The following is a 13,110-nucleotide window of genomic DNA, read 5'->3' as shown; positions in this document are numbered from 1 at the left end:
AGAGAGAGAGAGAGAGAGAGAGAGAGAGAGAGAGAGAGAGATGAATCAACCTATCAGTAAACTTAGAACTAATGAATCCGACTTGATAAAAAAACGAAAAACAACAGAAAAATATTACAACCCTTTGTCTGAAACACTTCTCCTCTACGTTTCAACTACGACATACTTTACACAACACTAATAAAAAACGCTCTGGATTAAATTACACAGGCTTTCTTGATTCTAATGAAAGAGCAGCAAGTTTTCTCCATTACCACTGAAAACACAATCTTGAGAACCCTTCGAATCATCTCTGTGGCCTTGGAAAATAGTCATGGTGAGGGAGCAAAGCGTTTCTGAGCACGGGCCTTAAGAGCGGCGAGGTGGATCATTCAGTGTCGCGGCAGTTTCGGCGAGGACTTGACGAAACTCCCCGAAGGTCTGTAGTTGGAAGTCAGGCTGCTCGGGGAGTGGCGGCGGCGGGCCCTCGCGGAAGTTGAGCTCCTCCCTTCCGAAGAAATTGTTGATGCTGTACAAGGATGGAGCGGCCTCACACGGCACCGAGTTCTCCGGGAAGTCACATACCTGAAGGAGACGCAGACGAAGGAGGAGGAGGAAAAGGAGAAGGAAAAAAAAAAGAGGAGAGAAGGAAAATAAAGGAGATAAAGAGGAGGAGGAGGAGGACGAGGAGGAGGACAAAAAATATCTTATCAGTGTATCCAAATAACATGATAAGGAAGCTAGTAAAATGACAGCAGTGACAATAAAAAAACAAACACAAACACCAGAGACAGACAAGTAAACACAAAGAACTAAACTCAAACAGGTAAAGACCAAGAACATGTAAAAAAAGTAAAATATAAGATAATTTTCTCTTTAAGAATTAACATAGTAGTTTTTCATATTTTCCTATTTTTTTGTTACTGTTTCTATTGCCACACACACACACACACACACACACACACACACACACACACACACAGCTCAGTGGTTAGAGCGCTGGCTTCACAGCCAGAGAGCCGGGGTTCAATTCCCCGGCCGGGTGGAGATATTTGGGTGTGTCTCCTCACGTGTAGCCCTGTTCACCTAGCAGTGAGTAGGTACGGGATGTAAATCAAGGAGTTGTGACCTTGTTGTCCCGGTGTGTGTTGTGTGCCTGGTCTCAGACCTATCCCAAGATCGGAAATAATGAGCTCTGAGCTCGTTCCGTAGGGTAACGTCTGGCTGTCTCGTCAGAGACTGCAGCAGATCAAACAGTGAACACGTATTCTGAAACGCTTTGCTCTTTCACCATCACTACTTCCAAAGGCTCTAGTTGAAGATACTCATGTTTCTAAGTATATGTTTATGCTTTTGATGATGGATTAGCAAGATTTCTAGTTTATTCTAACCTCTTCAGTACCGTGACGCGTTTCTTATTCATTCTGCTTATTATTTGATTATTTTATACTTTATACAGCTTAAGAAAGTCATGTGGGGATTGAAATCTTCTGACCTCATAGACCTTCCTAATGTCAATAAAATGGTCTAATGGTACACAAATCTCAAGATAAAAATATATTCCAGTATTTGTGGCTTTTAGAAAATCTTGTGGGGATTAAAATATTGAAGACTGTGGCCATTAATTTTCTGATCTTCAAAGAACCTTCCTGATGTCAATAAAATAGTCTAATGGTACACAAATCTCAAGGTAAAAATGGATCCTAGTGCTGTCTTCAAAACCTGGCTAGTCGTCTTTGTGGCCTTGGAATATTGTGGTGAGAGAGCAAGGCGTTTCTGGATAGGGACGAGACTTAGGTCATAACACACCAGCTTCTCCTGATCAAACACCAGCTGAGGACCACAGATGAAGGAGAACATTCTGAGCTTCACCACCAGGTCGGCGTCCACGTAAGGGTAGCACAGGTGGAAGATTTGGCACGCGTTGTCTGGGTCAGCGTAGAACCCATACACCTTGCCGTCACACCTGCCCAGGGAGAGTGCAGGTGTTTAAAGGGAAAACTGTGATGTGGTGTGAGAAATTATTTGAAGGAGGACATGGTAGTTTATGTGTTTTGAGAGTTTTGAATAGTGTTAGTTTGTTGGTGGATTTGTAAGAGAGTTGTATACACGAACGTACATACATACTACATACATACATACATACACACAAAAAAAAAAACAGTTGCAGATGTTGAGGAGAAACTTTTAATATAGTATAAGAAATGCATGAAAGAAATTGAAAACCAGTACAGTGTTTTGAAAGCATGGATAAAAATTTACACATACACACACACACACACACACACAGTTTCTCTTCGCCAGTTTTCTCCTCTTACTTAAAAAAAAAAAAAACTGCATACATCTTCTATCACAAATACAACACACACACACACACACACACACACACACACACACACACACACACACACACACACACACACACACACACACACACACACACACACACACTACTGGATGTACTACTAGGATAAAAAAAAAAACTTGAACCTAGCATAAGAAATAAATGTAAAAAAAAAAATCAAAACTAGTAAATAATTTTAACAGAAGCTAAAAAAAATAATAAAACATACAAATGGAAAACAAATAATACAAGCTCACTTCACCCACAAACACACACGCACACACACACACACACACACACACACACAAAGAAAAAAAAAGAGAAAACAGGTTGAGAGGAAGAAGAAAGAGAGAAACAGATTAAGGAAAGGTAAAGGACAGGTAGAAACTTTTGTAATTAACACCTGGAGGAAGAGGACAGGTGAAGGAAGGAATGAGGGAAGAGAGATCGTTAATGCTATGGAAGGCACGAAGGAAGGAAAGAAGGAAGGAAGGAAGGAATAGACGAGAAGAATGAAGGGAGAGAGGAAGGAGGGAAGGATTAAAGGAAAGGTGGAAGAGATAGGAAAATTGATAAGTTAGAAGACAAATGAACAGATAAATAGATATGGATGATACGTGCATGAGGGAGGGAAGAACGAATAATAGAAGAAAAAAAAGGAATGATAAAGAAATACTAAAGAATGAGATAATGAAAGACAATTGATAAAAGACAGACAGACAGAAAAAAAGAGACAGACTGATAGACAGACAGACAAACAGACACACAGGCAGACAGAAACAAAACGACGGACACTGAAAAATAAAGACAGAGAGATAGGCATTCACACAGACAAACAGACAGACAACCAGACAGACAGACAGACAGACAGACAGACAGATAGACACACAAAAAAAAATAGAAGTTTAATAGGATGGAAGTACAGAAAGGAACATACAAACACACACACACACACACACACACACACACACACACACACACACACACAGAACACAGACACAACAGACAGAAAGACAGACAGGTAGAGCTCTCTCTCTCTCTCTCTCTCTCTCTCTCTCTCTCTCTCTCTCTCTCTCTCTCTCTCTCTCTCTGTCCCTGAATCAACTTTCACCCCACACTTCCTAAATAGGAATGTCACCCCTCTCTCTCTCTCTCTCTCTCTCTCTCTCTCTCTCTCTCCTTCCCACTAATTTATCCTTGTCCTTTCCTCCTTCCTCCTTTTTCCTATTTCTTTTCTCAGTTTTTTCTTCCTTTTCTGTTTCTATAAATGATCTTTTCTTTTTCCCTTTTTCACTTTTTCTTCTTTTCTTTATCTTATCTCCTTTCTTGATTTTCTTCTTGCAGGTGAAAATATATTGAGAGAGAGAGAGAGAGAGAGAGAGAGAGAGAGAGAGAGAGAGAGAGAGAGAGAGAGAGAGAGAGAGAGAGAGAGAGAGAGGCATTATAGCACAGGTATTACCACCAATTTGAGTTAATGAAGGCAATTTTCAACGCCCTCCTCCTCTTCTTCCTCCTCCTCCTCCTCCTCCTCCTCCTCCTCCTCCTCTTTTACTTCCTCCTTCTTAAGTAGAGCAACAACTTCTAGGAAAATTAACTAACATCCCCACCACCACCACCACTACCACCACCATTTTACTACTACTACTACTACTACTACTACTACTACTACTACCACCACCACCACCACTACCATTACCACCACCACCACCACCACCACCACCACCACTACTACTACTACTACTACTACTACTACTACTACTACTATTACTACTACTACTATCACTACTACTACTACTACTACTACTACTACTACTACGACTACCACCACCATCACCACCATCACTACTACTATTACTACTACCACTATTACTACTACTATCATCAATATTCTTTCCATAACCATTTCACTGATAAATCTTACTTGCACCACCACCACCACCACCACCACACTTACACAAAGCCAGTCCTAATGCCGCGGCGCAGGATGGCAGTAGCGTTGGCCGGCAGCTCATATTCCTCTGGCGTTGAGTCCCGGCGAGCTCTGGGCAGCGAAGACACACACACCACGGCCACTGGAACACCAAGGAATGAAGTCACTGGTGTATCTAGGAACGTTAGATTATTGGAGGTTGAGTTTATGGAAAGTTTTGTGGGTTTATTTATGGAATCTTAGGTTAGAGTGAAGAAGAAGGGTATTTAACCCCTTCAGTAACGTGACGCGTTTTCTTATTCATTCTTCTTACTATTTGGTGATTTTATACAGCTTCAGAAACTCATGTAGGTATTAGAATAGTGAAGACTGTGGCCATTAATCTTCTGAACTCCATAGGCCATTCATAATGTCAATAAAATTATCCAATCGTTCAGAAATCTCACAGTAAAAAAAAGTTGTTCCATTACTGAAGGCGTTAAGTACGCAAGGTTGAGTTTATAGATGTATTAGAGTGAAGGAGCAGAATAATTATGAAGTTAAAAAATACTTGCAGCTTCACACAAATTTTGAGGTATCTAAGAATGTTTGTAAGTTTGGAAGGTGTAGTCTAGAGAAGTATTGCATTTTAGAATGAAGGAAAAGAGTAGTTATGAAGTTACAGGTAATATTTGCAGCTTTACACAGATATTGGGGGATCTAAGAATGTTTATATAGAGTTTAAGTATGGAATGTTGAGTCTAGAGAAGTATTGCAGCTTAGAGTGAGGAAGAGAAGTAGTTATGGTATTACAGAAGATAATTGTAGCTATACACAGACATTGGGGGGATCTAAGAATGTTTGTATAGAGTTTAAGTATGGAAGGTTGAGTTTTATAAAAGTATTGCAGTTTAAAGTGAAGGAAAAGAATATTGTTACAGGTGATATTTGCTTCCTCATACAAACACTCGAGAATCTGAGAATATTTGAATAAAGTTTTGAGTATGGAAAGTTATGGGAAAGTTATTGGGATTTTGGAAGAACTACAAAGAGTAAGGGAATAAAATCTGAACAGTTACAGAGTTTCAAGGATTTTTTGCAGCAGCACACAAACATTAGGGATCTGAGAATGCTGATACCGGGAACTGACTATGGGAGGCTATAATGTTATGGAAATCACGTTGTTTAGAGTGGAGTAAAAAAAAAAAAAAAAGTGACTAGTTATATTAAAAGCTAATAGTTACTCCTTCACTGAGGCACCTTCACTCAAACTCAAATTCAAAGGCATGTAAGCTTATAATGTTATGGAAGTACTGTGTTACGAAGACTGAATGTGAATAAAGACTTGAAACGTTATGGAAACACTGTATTGCTTATAGTAGCTGTGTATAGAGACCTCAAACGATACTCAAAAGGCATGTAGCTTATAACTATATGGAAATACTGTATTACGAAGACTAGGTGTGTGAATAGAGGCTTGAAACGTTATACAAACACTGTGTTGCTTATAGTAGAGACTTCAAACGATAACTCAAACGCATGCAAGCTTATAATGTTATGGAAATACTGTTTTATGAAGACTGGATGTGAATAAAGACTTGAAACGTTATGGAAACACTGTATTGCTTTTAGTAGATGTATATAGAGACCTCAAACGATAACTCAAAGGCATTTTAAGCTTATAACTACATGGAAATACTGTGTTACGAAGACTGGTTATGAATAGAGACTTGAAACGTTATGGAAACACTGTGTTGATTATAATAGATGTATATAGAGACCTCAAACGATAATTCAAAGGCATTTAAGCTTATAATGTTAGGGAAATACTGTTTTACGAAGACTAGGTGTGAATAAAGACTTGAAACGTTATGGAAACACTGTATTGCTTATAGCGGATGTGTTTAAAGACTTCAAACACAAAGGAAACACAATATCGTACCGAAAATCTCCCTAAGAACACTGTATTGACTAAAACCATCACATATACAATACCAAACACGTTATACAAAACCTGCAACACAATTTTACAACCTGATACAACACACAGGAACGGAGACTATACACAGAACACCGCGGGAACACTGTATTACTAAAGAGTGACTCAGGAACACTTCAAATATTCACAAGATCGCTTCAGAAATACAACTTAAGTACTCTTTAAATGTCATGCTATTTTTGCAACACTCACCTGGTCACGCAACACTTCAGAGGGACTCGCAATACAGTTTGTTAGCCTTGAAACACTGATATATTTATAGACTGTAATGAGAGTGTGGTGACTTTGGGGTGTTTCCGCAAATGTAACACTCTGCAACACTTTTTCCTCGTAATTTTTTTCTTTTTACGTACGAAGAATAAGGAGAAAAAGAAGAACAAAATGAATAATAACAAGAATAATGAAAAAAGGAAGAGGAACAGGAGGAGGAGGAGGAAAAGAATAAAAGAAGGGATAAGAAGAAAAATGAGAAGAAAAGAGAAGAAAAGTATAAAGAGGGGAAATAAGAGAAGGGAAAAGAAAAAAAAACACAAAAAGTATACAGAGAGGAAAAAAGAAGAGAAGAAGAAAAGAAAGAGGAAAAGAAGAGAAATGAAAAGAAAGGGGAAAAGAAGAGAAAAGAAAAGAAAAAAGAGAAAAAAGAAAAGAAAGGAAAAAAGAAGATAAAAAGAAAAGAAAGGGAAAAAGAGAAAAGAAACAAAAATAAGAAAAAAGACAAAAAAATATACACACATATACAAAATAAACTACAAAAACATACAAGCAATTTCCTAGCAACACACACACACACACACACACACACACACACACACACACACACACACACACACACATACACGCTACATAAACAGTACAATGACCCGTGCAACACAAGCAACACAAGGCCACGCCAACACACCACACCTGAGCCATAAACACTCACTCACCTGCAATTAACACGCCCTTGAGGAACATTCTGAGTCCGGCAGGTGAGGGGTGAGTCTTCAGGTAAGGGGGCGGGTCTTAAGGTGAGTGGGTGAGTTTTCAGGTGAGTCTTGAGTCTTGTTTCCGAGTCACGGTTGGCAGAAATGTCCAGATGATGAGTAAAATTATGTGATTCGTGAGAGACTTTGAATTTTATGAATATTTTGTGGGTTTTCTTTGGTGAGTAAAGATTTTTTTTTTTCTGGAGTGACACGTGATGAGTAAGCAAATAAATTAGTCTGGTATAAAATATCTGGAGTTCTCTTGATAAATTACCGAGAGATCTGAGTCAGAGCGCAAAAAAATCTGAAGTTCTGATAAATTACCAAAAAAATCTGAGTCGCAATGAAAATATCTGAAGAAATGACAAAAAAATCTGGAGGTGAGGAGCGACAAGTGACTGGAGAGAGAGAGAGAGAGAGAGAGAGAGAGACAACTTGGAGGAAAAGACTGGGACCTTCCTCCATTCCCTCCACATTTATACCTCCTTCTGTCGCCCGAGGAGAGAAAGGCTTCCCTCCCTCTCTCCCTCCCTCCCTCCTCCCCTCTCTCCTTCCCTCCCTCCCCCTCCCTCCTTTCCTCCAGTGCTGAAAGGCGTGATAAGGAAAAGAATAAATCCAGGAGAATGTGAAAGAAAATGAGGGTTGGCTAAAAAGAAAACGTAAGAAATTATTAAGGAGGGACTTCATAAATTGAGTGAAAGTAAGAGAGAGAGAGAGAGAGAGAGAGAGAGAGAGAGAGAGTAGTTGGTAGCGCACGTTCAAGGACATTCTGCTTTTGAAAAAAAAAGAATATTCACACTTTCTTTTTATAAACACAGGTAGCTGCTCTCTCTCTCTCTCTCTCTCTCTCTCTCTCTCTCTCTCTCTCTCTCTCTCTCTGCAAAATATATCTTCCTGTTATTTATCTTCTAATTCATTCATCTATTTATCTACCTCTATCATGAGAGAGAGAGAGAGAGAGAGAGAGAGAGAGAGAGAGAGAGAGAGAGAGAAGAGAGAGAGAGAGAACACAAACAGAACCAGCCAGCCAGATAGACAGATAGACAGACAGACAGACAACTAAACAGACAGACAGACAGACAGACAGGATACGAAACGAATTATTCAGACGAGAGTTGAAAGAAGATGAGGAACAAAAGAGGAGGAGGAGAAGAAGGAGGAGGAGGAGGAGGAGGAGGAGGAGGAGGAGGAGGAGGGGAAGGAAGAAAAGGATAGCTGGGAGGGATAAGAGAGAGAGAGGGTAGGGAGAAAGAGAGAGAGAGAGAGAGGGAGGGAGGAGGAGGGAGAAGGAAAGGGAGGGAAGGAAGGAGGGAGGGAGGAGAGAGAGATAAAGGGGGGGAGGGGGAGGTAAGTAGCATAACATTCCTGTAGCGAAAGTGAACGTTAGAGAGAGAGAGAGAGAGAGAGAGAGAGAGAGAGAGAGAGAGAGAGAGAGAGAGAGAGAGAAATACATTACCGGAACAAATTTTTGCGAACGACCAAAGGCACTTCTCTCTCTCTCTCTCTCTCTCTCTCTCTCTCTCTGCCTGCAGAACTACTAATAAGCAGCAATATATGTAATTACCTCTATATATAATCACGTATATAATTTTCTTATGGTTATGCATCAAAATATAATTAGGCAGGAATTATAACATCGATTCATCTCTCTCTCTCTCTCTCTCTCTCTCTCTCTCTCTCTCTCTCTCTCTCTCTCAGGAAATTAACCAGTAAATTTGCTTCCCCCTGTTTTTATCTTCATTATCCCTTTTCTCCTTTCTTTCTTTCTTTCTTTCTTTCTATTTTTTTCTTTCTTTAAATTTTTTTGGCTTTCATTTTCGTACTCTCTCTCTCTCTCTCTCTCTCTCTCTCTCTCTCTCTCTCACTTTCACACGTCAAGGTCGAGCTTTCTTTTCTTTCTCCTTTCTCTCAAGGTTACGAGTGTATTTATTGCTTGAGAGAGAGAGAGAGAGAGAGAGAGAGAGAGAGAGAGAGAGAGAGAGAGAGAGAGAGTTTACGCCTACCATACATTCCTAACAATCTCCTTTTCCTCCTCCTCCTCCTCCTCCTCCTCCTCCTCCTCCTCCTCCTCCTCCTCCTCCTTCTCCTCCTCCTCCTCCTCCTCTTTCTTCTCCTCATCCTTCTTCTCCTTTTTCTCCTCCATCTCCTTCTCCTCCTCTTTACCATCATCACTATCCTCCCTTAGTGATCTACCTCCTCCTCCTCCTCCTCCTCCTCCTCCTCCTCCTCCTCCTCCTCTCTCTTCTTCCTCCTCCTCCTGTTCATCTTATCCTTTCACTGTTCTGACTCTCTCTCTCTCTCTCTCTCTCTCTCTCTGTCCCTTCCTCCAGGTGAGCAGGTCATTAGCAAGCCTTACCTGTGCTGGGACACAAAAAGGCAGGTACACGTCACAAAATTAATGGCCTTTGTAATATATTGTCTCTCTCTCTCTCTCTCTCTCTCTCTCTCTCTCTCTCTCTCTCTTTCGTCCGGTATTATTCAATTTTCGTATCCCAGAGTAAAGACAAATTAATTCATCGTTTTTCCTATCTTCTTATACACATCTCTCTCTCTCTCTCTCTCTCTCTCTCTCTCTCTCTCTCTCTCTCTCTCTCTCTTACTCATTCTTCAGTCACCATCTGGTATTGTTTAAGTTTTCATCGCAGAATTGAGAGCTATCACTAAAATAAATCCTTCTTTCCATCTATCTAACTTACATTTGTCTCTCTCCTCTTCAGTCATTCCTTATCAGTAACCATGTGGTGTTGTGTAAGCTTCGTATCGTAAAGACAAGTAAATTCTGTTTGCTTATATATGTATCTTCTTTTAAACCTCTTTTCCTTTATATATATTTTCTTTCAAATCTCTGTTCCTATATTTATCTTCTTTCAAACGTCTGTTCCTATATTTATCTTCTTTTAAACGTCTGTTCCTATATTTATCTTCTTTTAAACCTCTTTTTCTATATATATCTTCTTTTTAAACCTCTGTCACTTTCCTCTTCACTCATTCCTTATTAGTCACCAACTGATACTGTTTAAATTTTGTATCGCAGAATTAAGAACTATCGCTGAGATAAATCCTTTTCTTTTTTTCTTTTCTTATATAATTTTGTCTCTTTCCTCTTCACAATCACCACCTTACATAAACACCTAACGCCAATAGAGAACCAGAGAAGCTGCAGGAAGCCACTAGGTTTTTCTCCCCCACACGTGACACTCTCTGAATAAAACATGAGCCCCTACTTACACCTAGGCCAGTATTCGGAAAGACTTTGCTCTCACCACGACAGTTTTCCAAGGCCACAGAGATGATTATCGGGATTTTCAAGAGTGTTTCATCTGTTAACAATGCAGAAATCTTGTCAATCTGCCTTAAAAACACCTCAAAAGACCCTCTGCTCTCTCACCACGATTGTTTTCCAAGGCCACAGAGATGATTAGCGAAGTTTTCAAGAGTGTTTCCCCAGTTAATAATGTAGAAATCTTATCAATCTGCCTCTAAAACTGTAAAAACACCTTAAAAAACGCCCTTACCACGACAATTTTCCTAGGCCACAGAGATCATTAGCGAGGATTTCAAGTGTGTTTCCCAGTTAATAATGTAGAAATCTTATCAATCTGCCTCTAGAACCGTAAAAACACCTTAAAAACCTCGTGTAAATTTAAATAAACCCTCTTGAAATGGAGGTGAAGCACAGAAGCGTTTGAGAATACGAGTCTTAGTCTAACCTCACACCTTCCCTTACCGACCCCATTCCCAGGTGAGACCCCGCCCGCAGCATCAATAGCCCCCAGACAGGTAGGCAGGTAGACTGACACACAGGTAAGCGGCTAATACACCAGTCCGGCCACAAATATGATGTACATGTCGATATTAGAGAGAGAGAGAGAGAGAGAGAGAGAGAGAGAGAGAGAGAGAGAGAGAGAGAGAGAGAGAGAGACAAACGCAAAAAAAAATCTAGTCAAAACAAAGCAAAAACACAAAATCAGATCAATAAATACAGAGATAAACACGAACGAACACACACACACACACACACACACACACACACACACACACACACACACACACACACACACACACACACACACACACACACAGCTGACCCCTTTATCGAGCCATTGCAAGAGAAGGAATTCCAACTAAGCTTAACTTCTTCAGCAACCTATTGAGTTCTCTACACACACACACACACACACACACACACACACACACACACACACACACACACACACACACACACACACACACACACACACACACACACACACACACACACACACACACACACTCTAAGAAATAGAGAGATAAAGAGAATGTAAAGAAAAAGAGAGAATACGAGCAATGCTGATAAAAGAGAGACAGTTAAAGAGAAGAAAAAAATGATGAGATGGGGAACACATGGTAGAGAGAGAGAGAGAGAGAGAGAGAGAGAGAGAGAGAGAGAGAGAGAGAGAGAGAGAGAGAGAGAGAGAGAGAGAGAGAGAGAGAGAGAGAGAGAGAGAGAAGAGAGAGAGAAGGAAATGGAGAAGGGAAGGGAGAAGGAAGGAAGGAAGGAAGAAGAAAAGAGAAAAGAAAAGAGAAGAAAGATAAAACAAGAAAAGAAATGCAAAAAAAAGGAGAGAGAGAGAGAGAGAGAGAGAGAGAGAGAGAGAGAGAGAGAGAGAGAGAGAGAGAGAGAGAGAGAGAGAGAGAGAGGCACAGATACACAGGAGAGAAGACACGATGAGTAAGAGAAGGAATGAATCACCTTTTCCTCAAACTACCCTATCAATAAACAGGTAAGTCGGACACCTGAATAATTAACACACCTGCACCCACGTGGCCCCGAGATCAGCTGGCGAGGACGAACACACGAGAGCTGGCTAGAAAACAAACACGAGTGGGATTCAATACTCTAAACACAGGACGCAGATTACAATGAAGTCTATGGTATATTATTTAGAACCTGTGCTTTATGTGAGAGGGTATAGAAGGAAGGTTGTGAGGGGAGGTAAGGGGAGCTGCGCAGGGGGAGGTATCAGCCGTGCGCGCGAGGGGAGTGGGTGAGGGGAACAAGCAGCGGCCGCATTCTTCCTCCTACCTTTCAACAATACGTCTCCAAGTCCCCGCAATTAAAACTTCCTTCTTGCCCTGGGTGTCTCTCTCCTGATGGGGGTGAAGGAGGGTGAGGGCGAAGGAGGTGTCTGAGGCCTCGTTCTCGTCCTGTCTTCGAGTGGTATCTTCAGTTGCCTTAGAGGACGAGGTGCTGTGGTGTAGTGGTGCCAGTGGTGGTGGTGACCGGTGCTTTACCTCCTGAAGTGGCTGACGAAGGGACGTGAAAGTTTGAAGGAGACGCGAAGGGAGGGAGTGAGTTTCTTTTCTAGTCTTGTTGCTTCTGACGGTGAGCGATAAGCGAGATATTCTGACGAAGGCACTGCAGGTGAACCACGAAAACACAAGTAAAATAATAACTCGTTTATGACCATCTAGTCTTGGTGTAGCGATGTGGTGGTGATCGAGGTGGTGCTCAGTGTGATAAGGGCTGAGTTCAGTTACCGTAGGAGACGCTGCCGATGTCCACGAGGGAGAAGAGGTGACAAAACGTGCTGTTCCGAAAGATAATTGAAAAAAAAAAACTAGACAAAAAAACTTAAATCGAAACAAAAACGAAGTAGGAAGTTTAAAAAAGATCAACTGAGAAGGAGAATTTCGAGTGCTGAGGTGCTGAGAGACACTGGAAGGCTGTAGAGAAAGCACTGAGAGGAGCTGGAGAGATTCTGTGAAGCGCTGAAGAGACACAGAAGTAAACACGAGACCACAAAAAGAGCTAGAGAGATAAAGAAAAAGATATCAGAGGTGTTTTTCAGAAGAGGTGCTGAGATAAAACTGAATAGAGAAATAAAAAGACGAAAGGTGCTGAGAGGAACGAGAAAAGTGCTGGAAAAAAGTA

At 40.8% G+C, this 13,110-nt stretch overlaps 1 protein-coding gene and 1 pseudogene across 1 annotated transcript; one reads left to right on the top strand and one right to left on the bottom strand.

Annotated features, from left to right (window-relative positions):
- LOC123508772 lies at positions 1-7,595 on the bottom strand. Its single transcript, XM_045262669.1, has 4 exons — positions 7,158-7,595; positions 4,278-4,395; positions 1,789-1,945; positions 1-564 (listed from the first exon to the last, which is right to left on the bottom strand). Exons 1-4 carry the CDS (start codon positions 7,183-7,185, stop codon positions 349-351), a joined length of 519 nt encoding a protein of 172 aa, XP_045118604.1. The 5' UTR covers positions 7,186-7,595; the 3' UTR covers positions 1-348.
- A 4,638-nt stretch (positions 7,596-12,233) lies between these two features.
- LOC123508813 overlaps positions 12,234-13,110 on the top strand; it is a 20,143-nt pseudogene continuing 19,266 nt past the window's right edge.

This window comes from Portunus trituberculatus, chromosome 25 (genome assembly GCF_017591435.1).
Source record: "Portunus trituberculatus isolate SZX2019 chromosome 25, ASM1759143v1, whole genome shotgun sequence".
NCBI classification, from domain to species: Eukaryota; Metazoa; Arthropoda; class Malacostraca; order Decapoda; family Portunidae; genus Portunus; species Portunus trituberculatus.
This window is presented reverse-complemented; position numbering and strand designations above follow the sequence as displayed.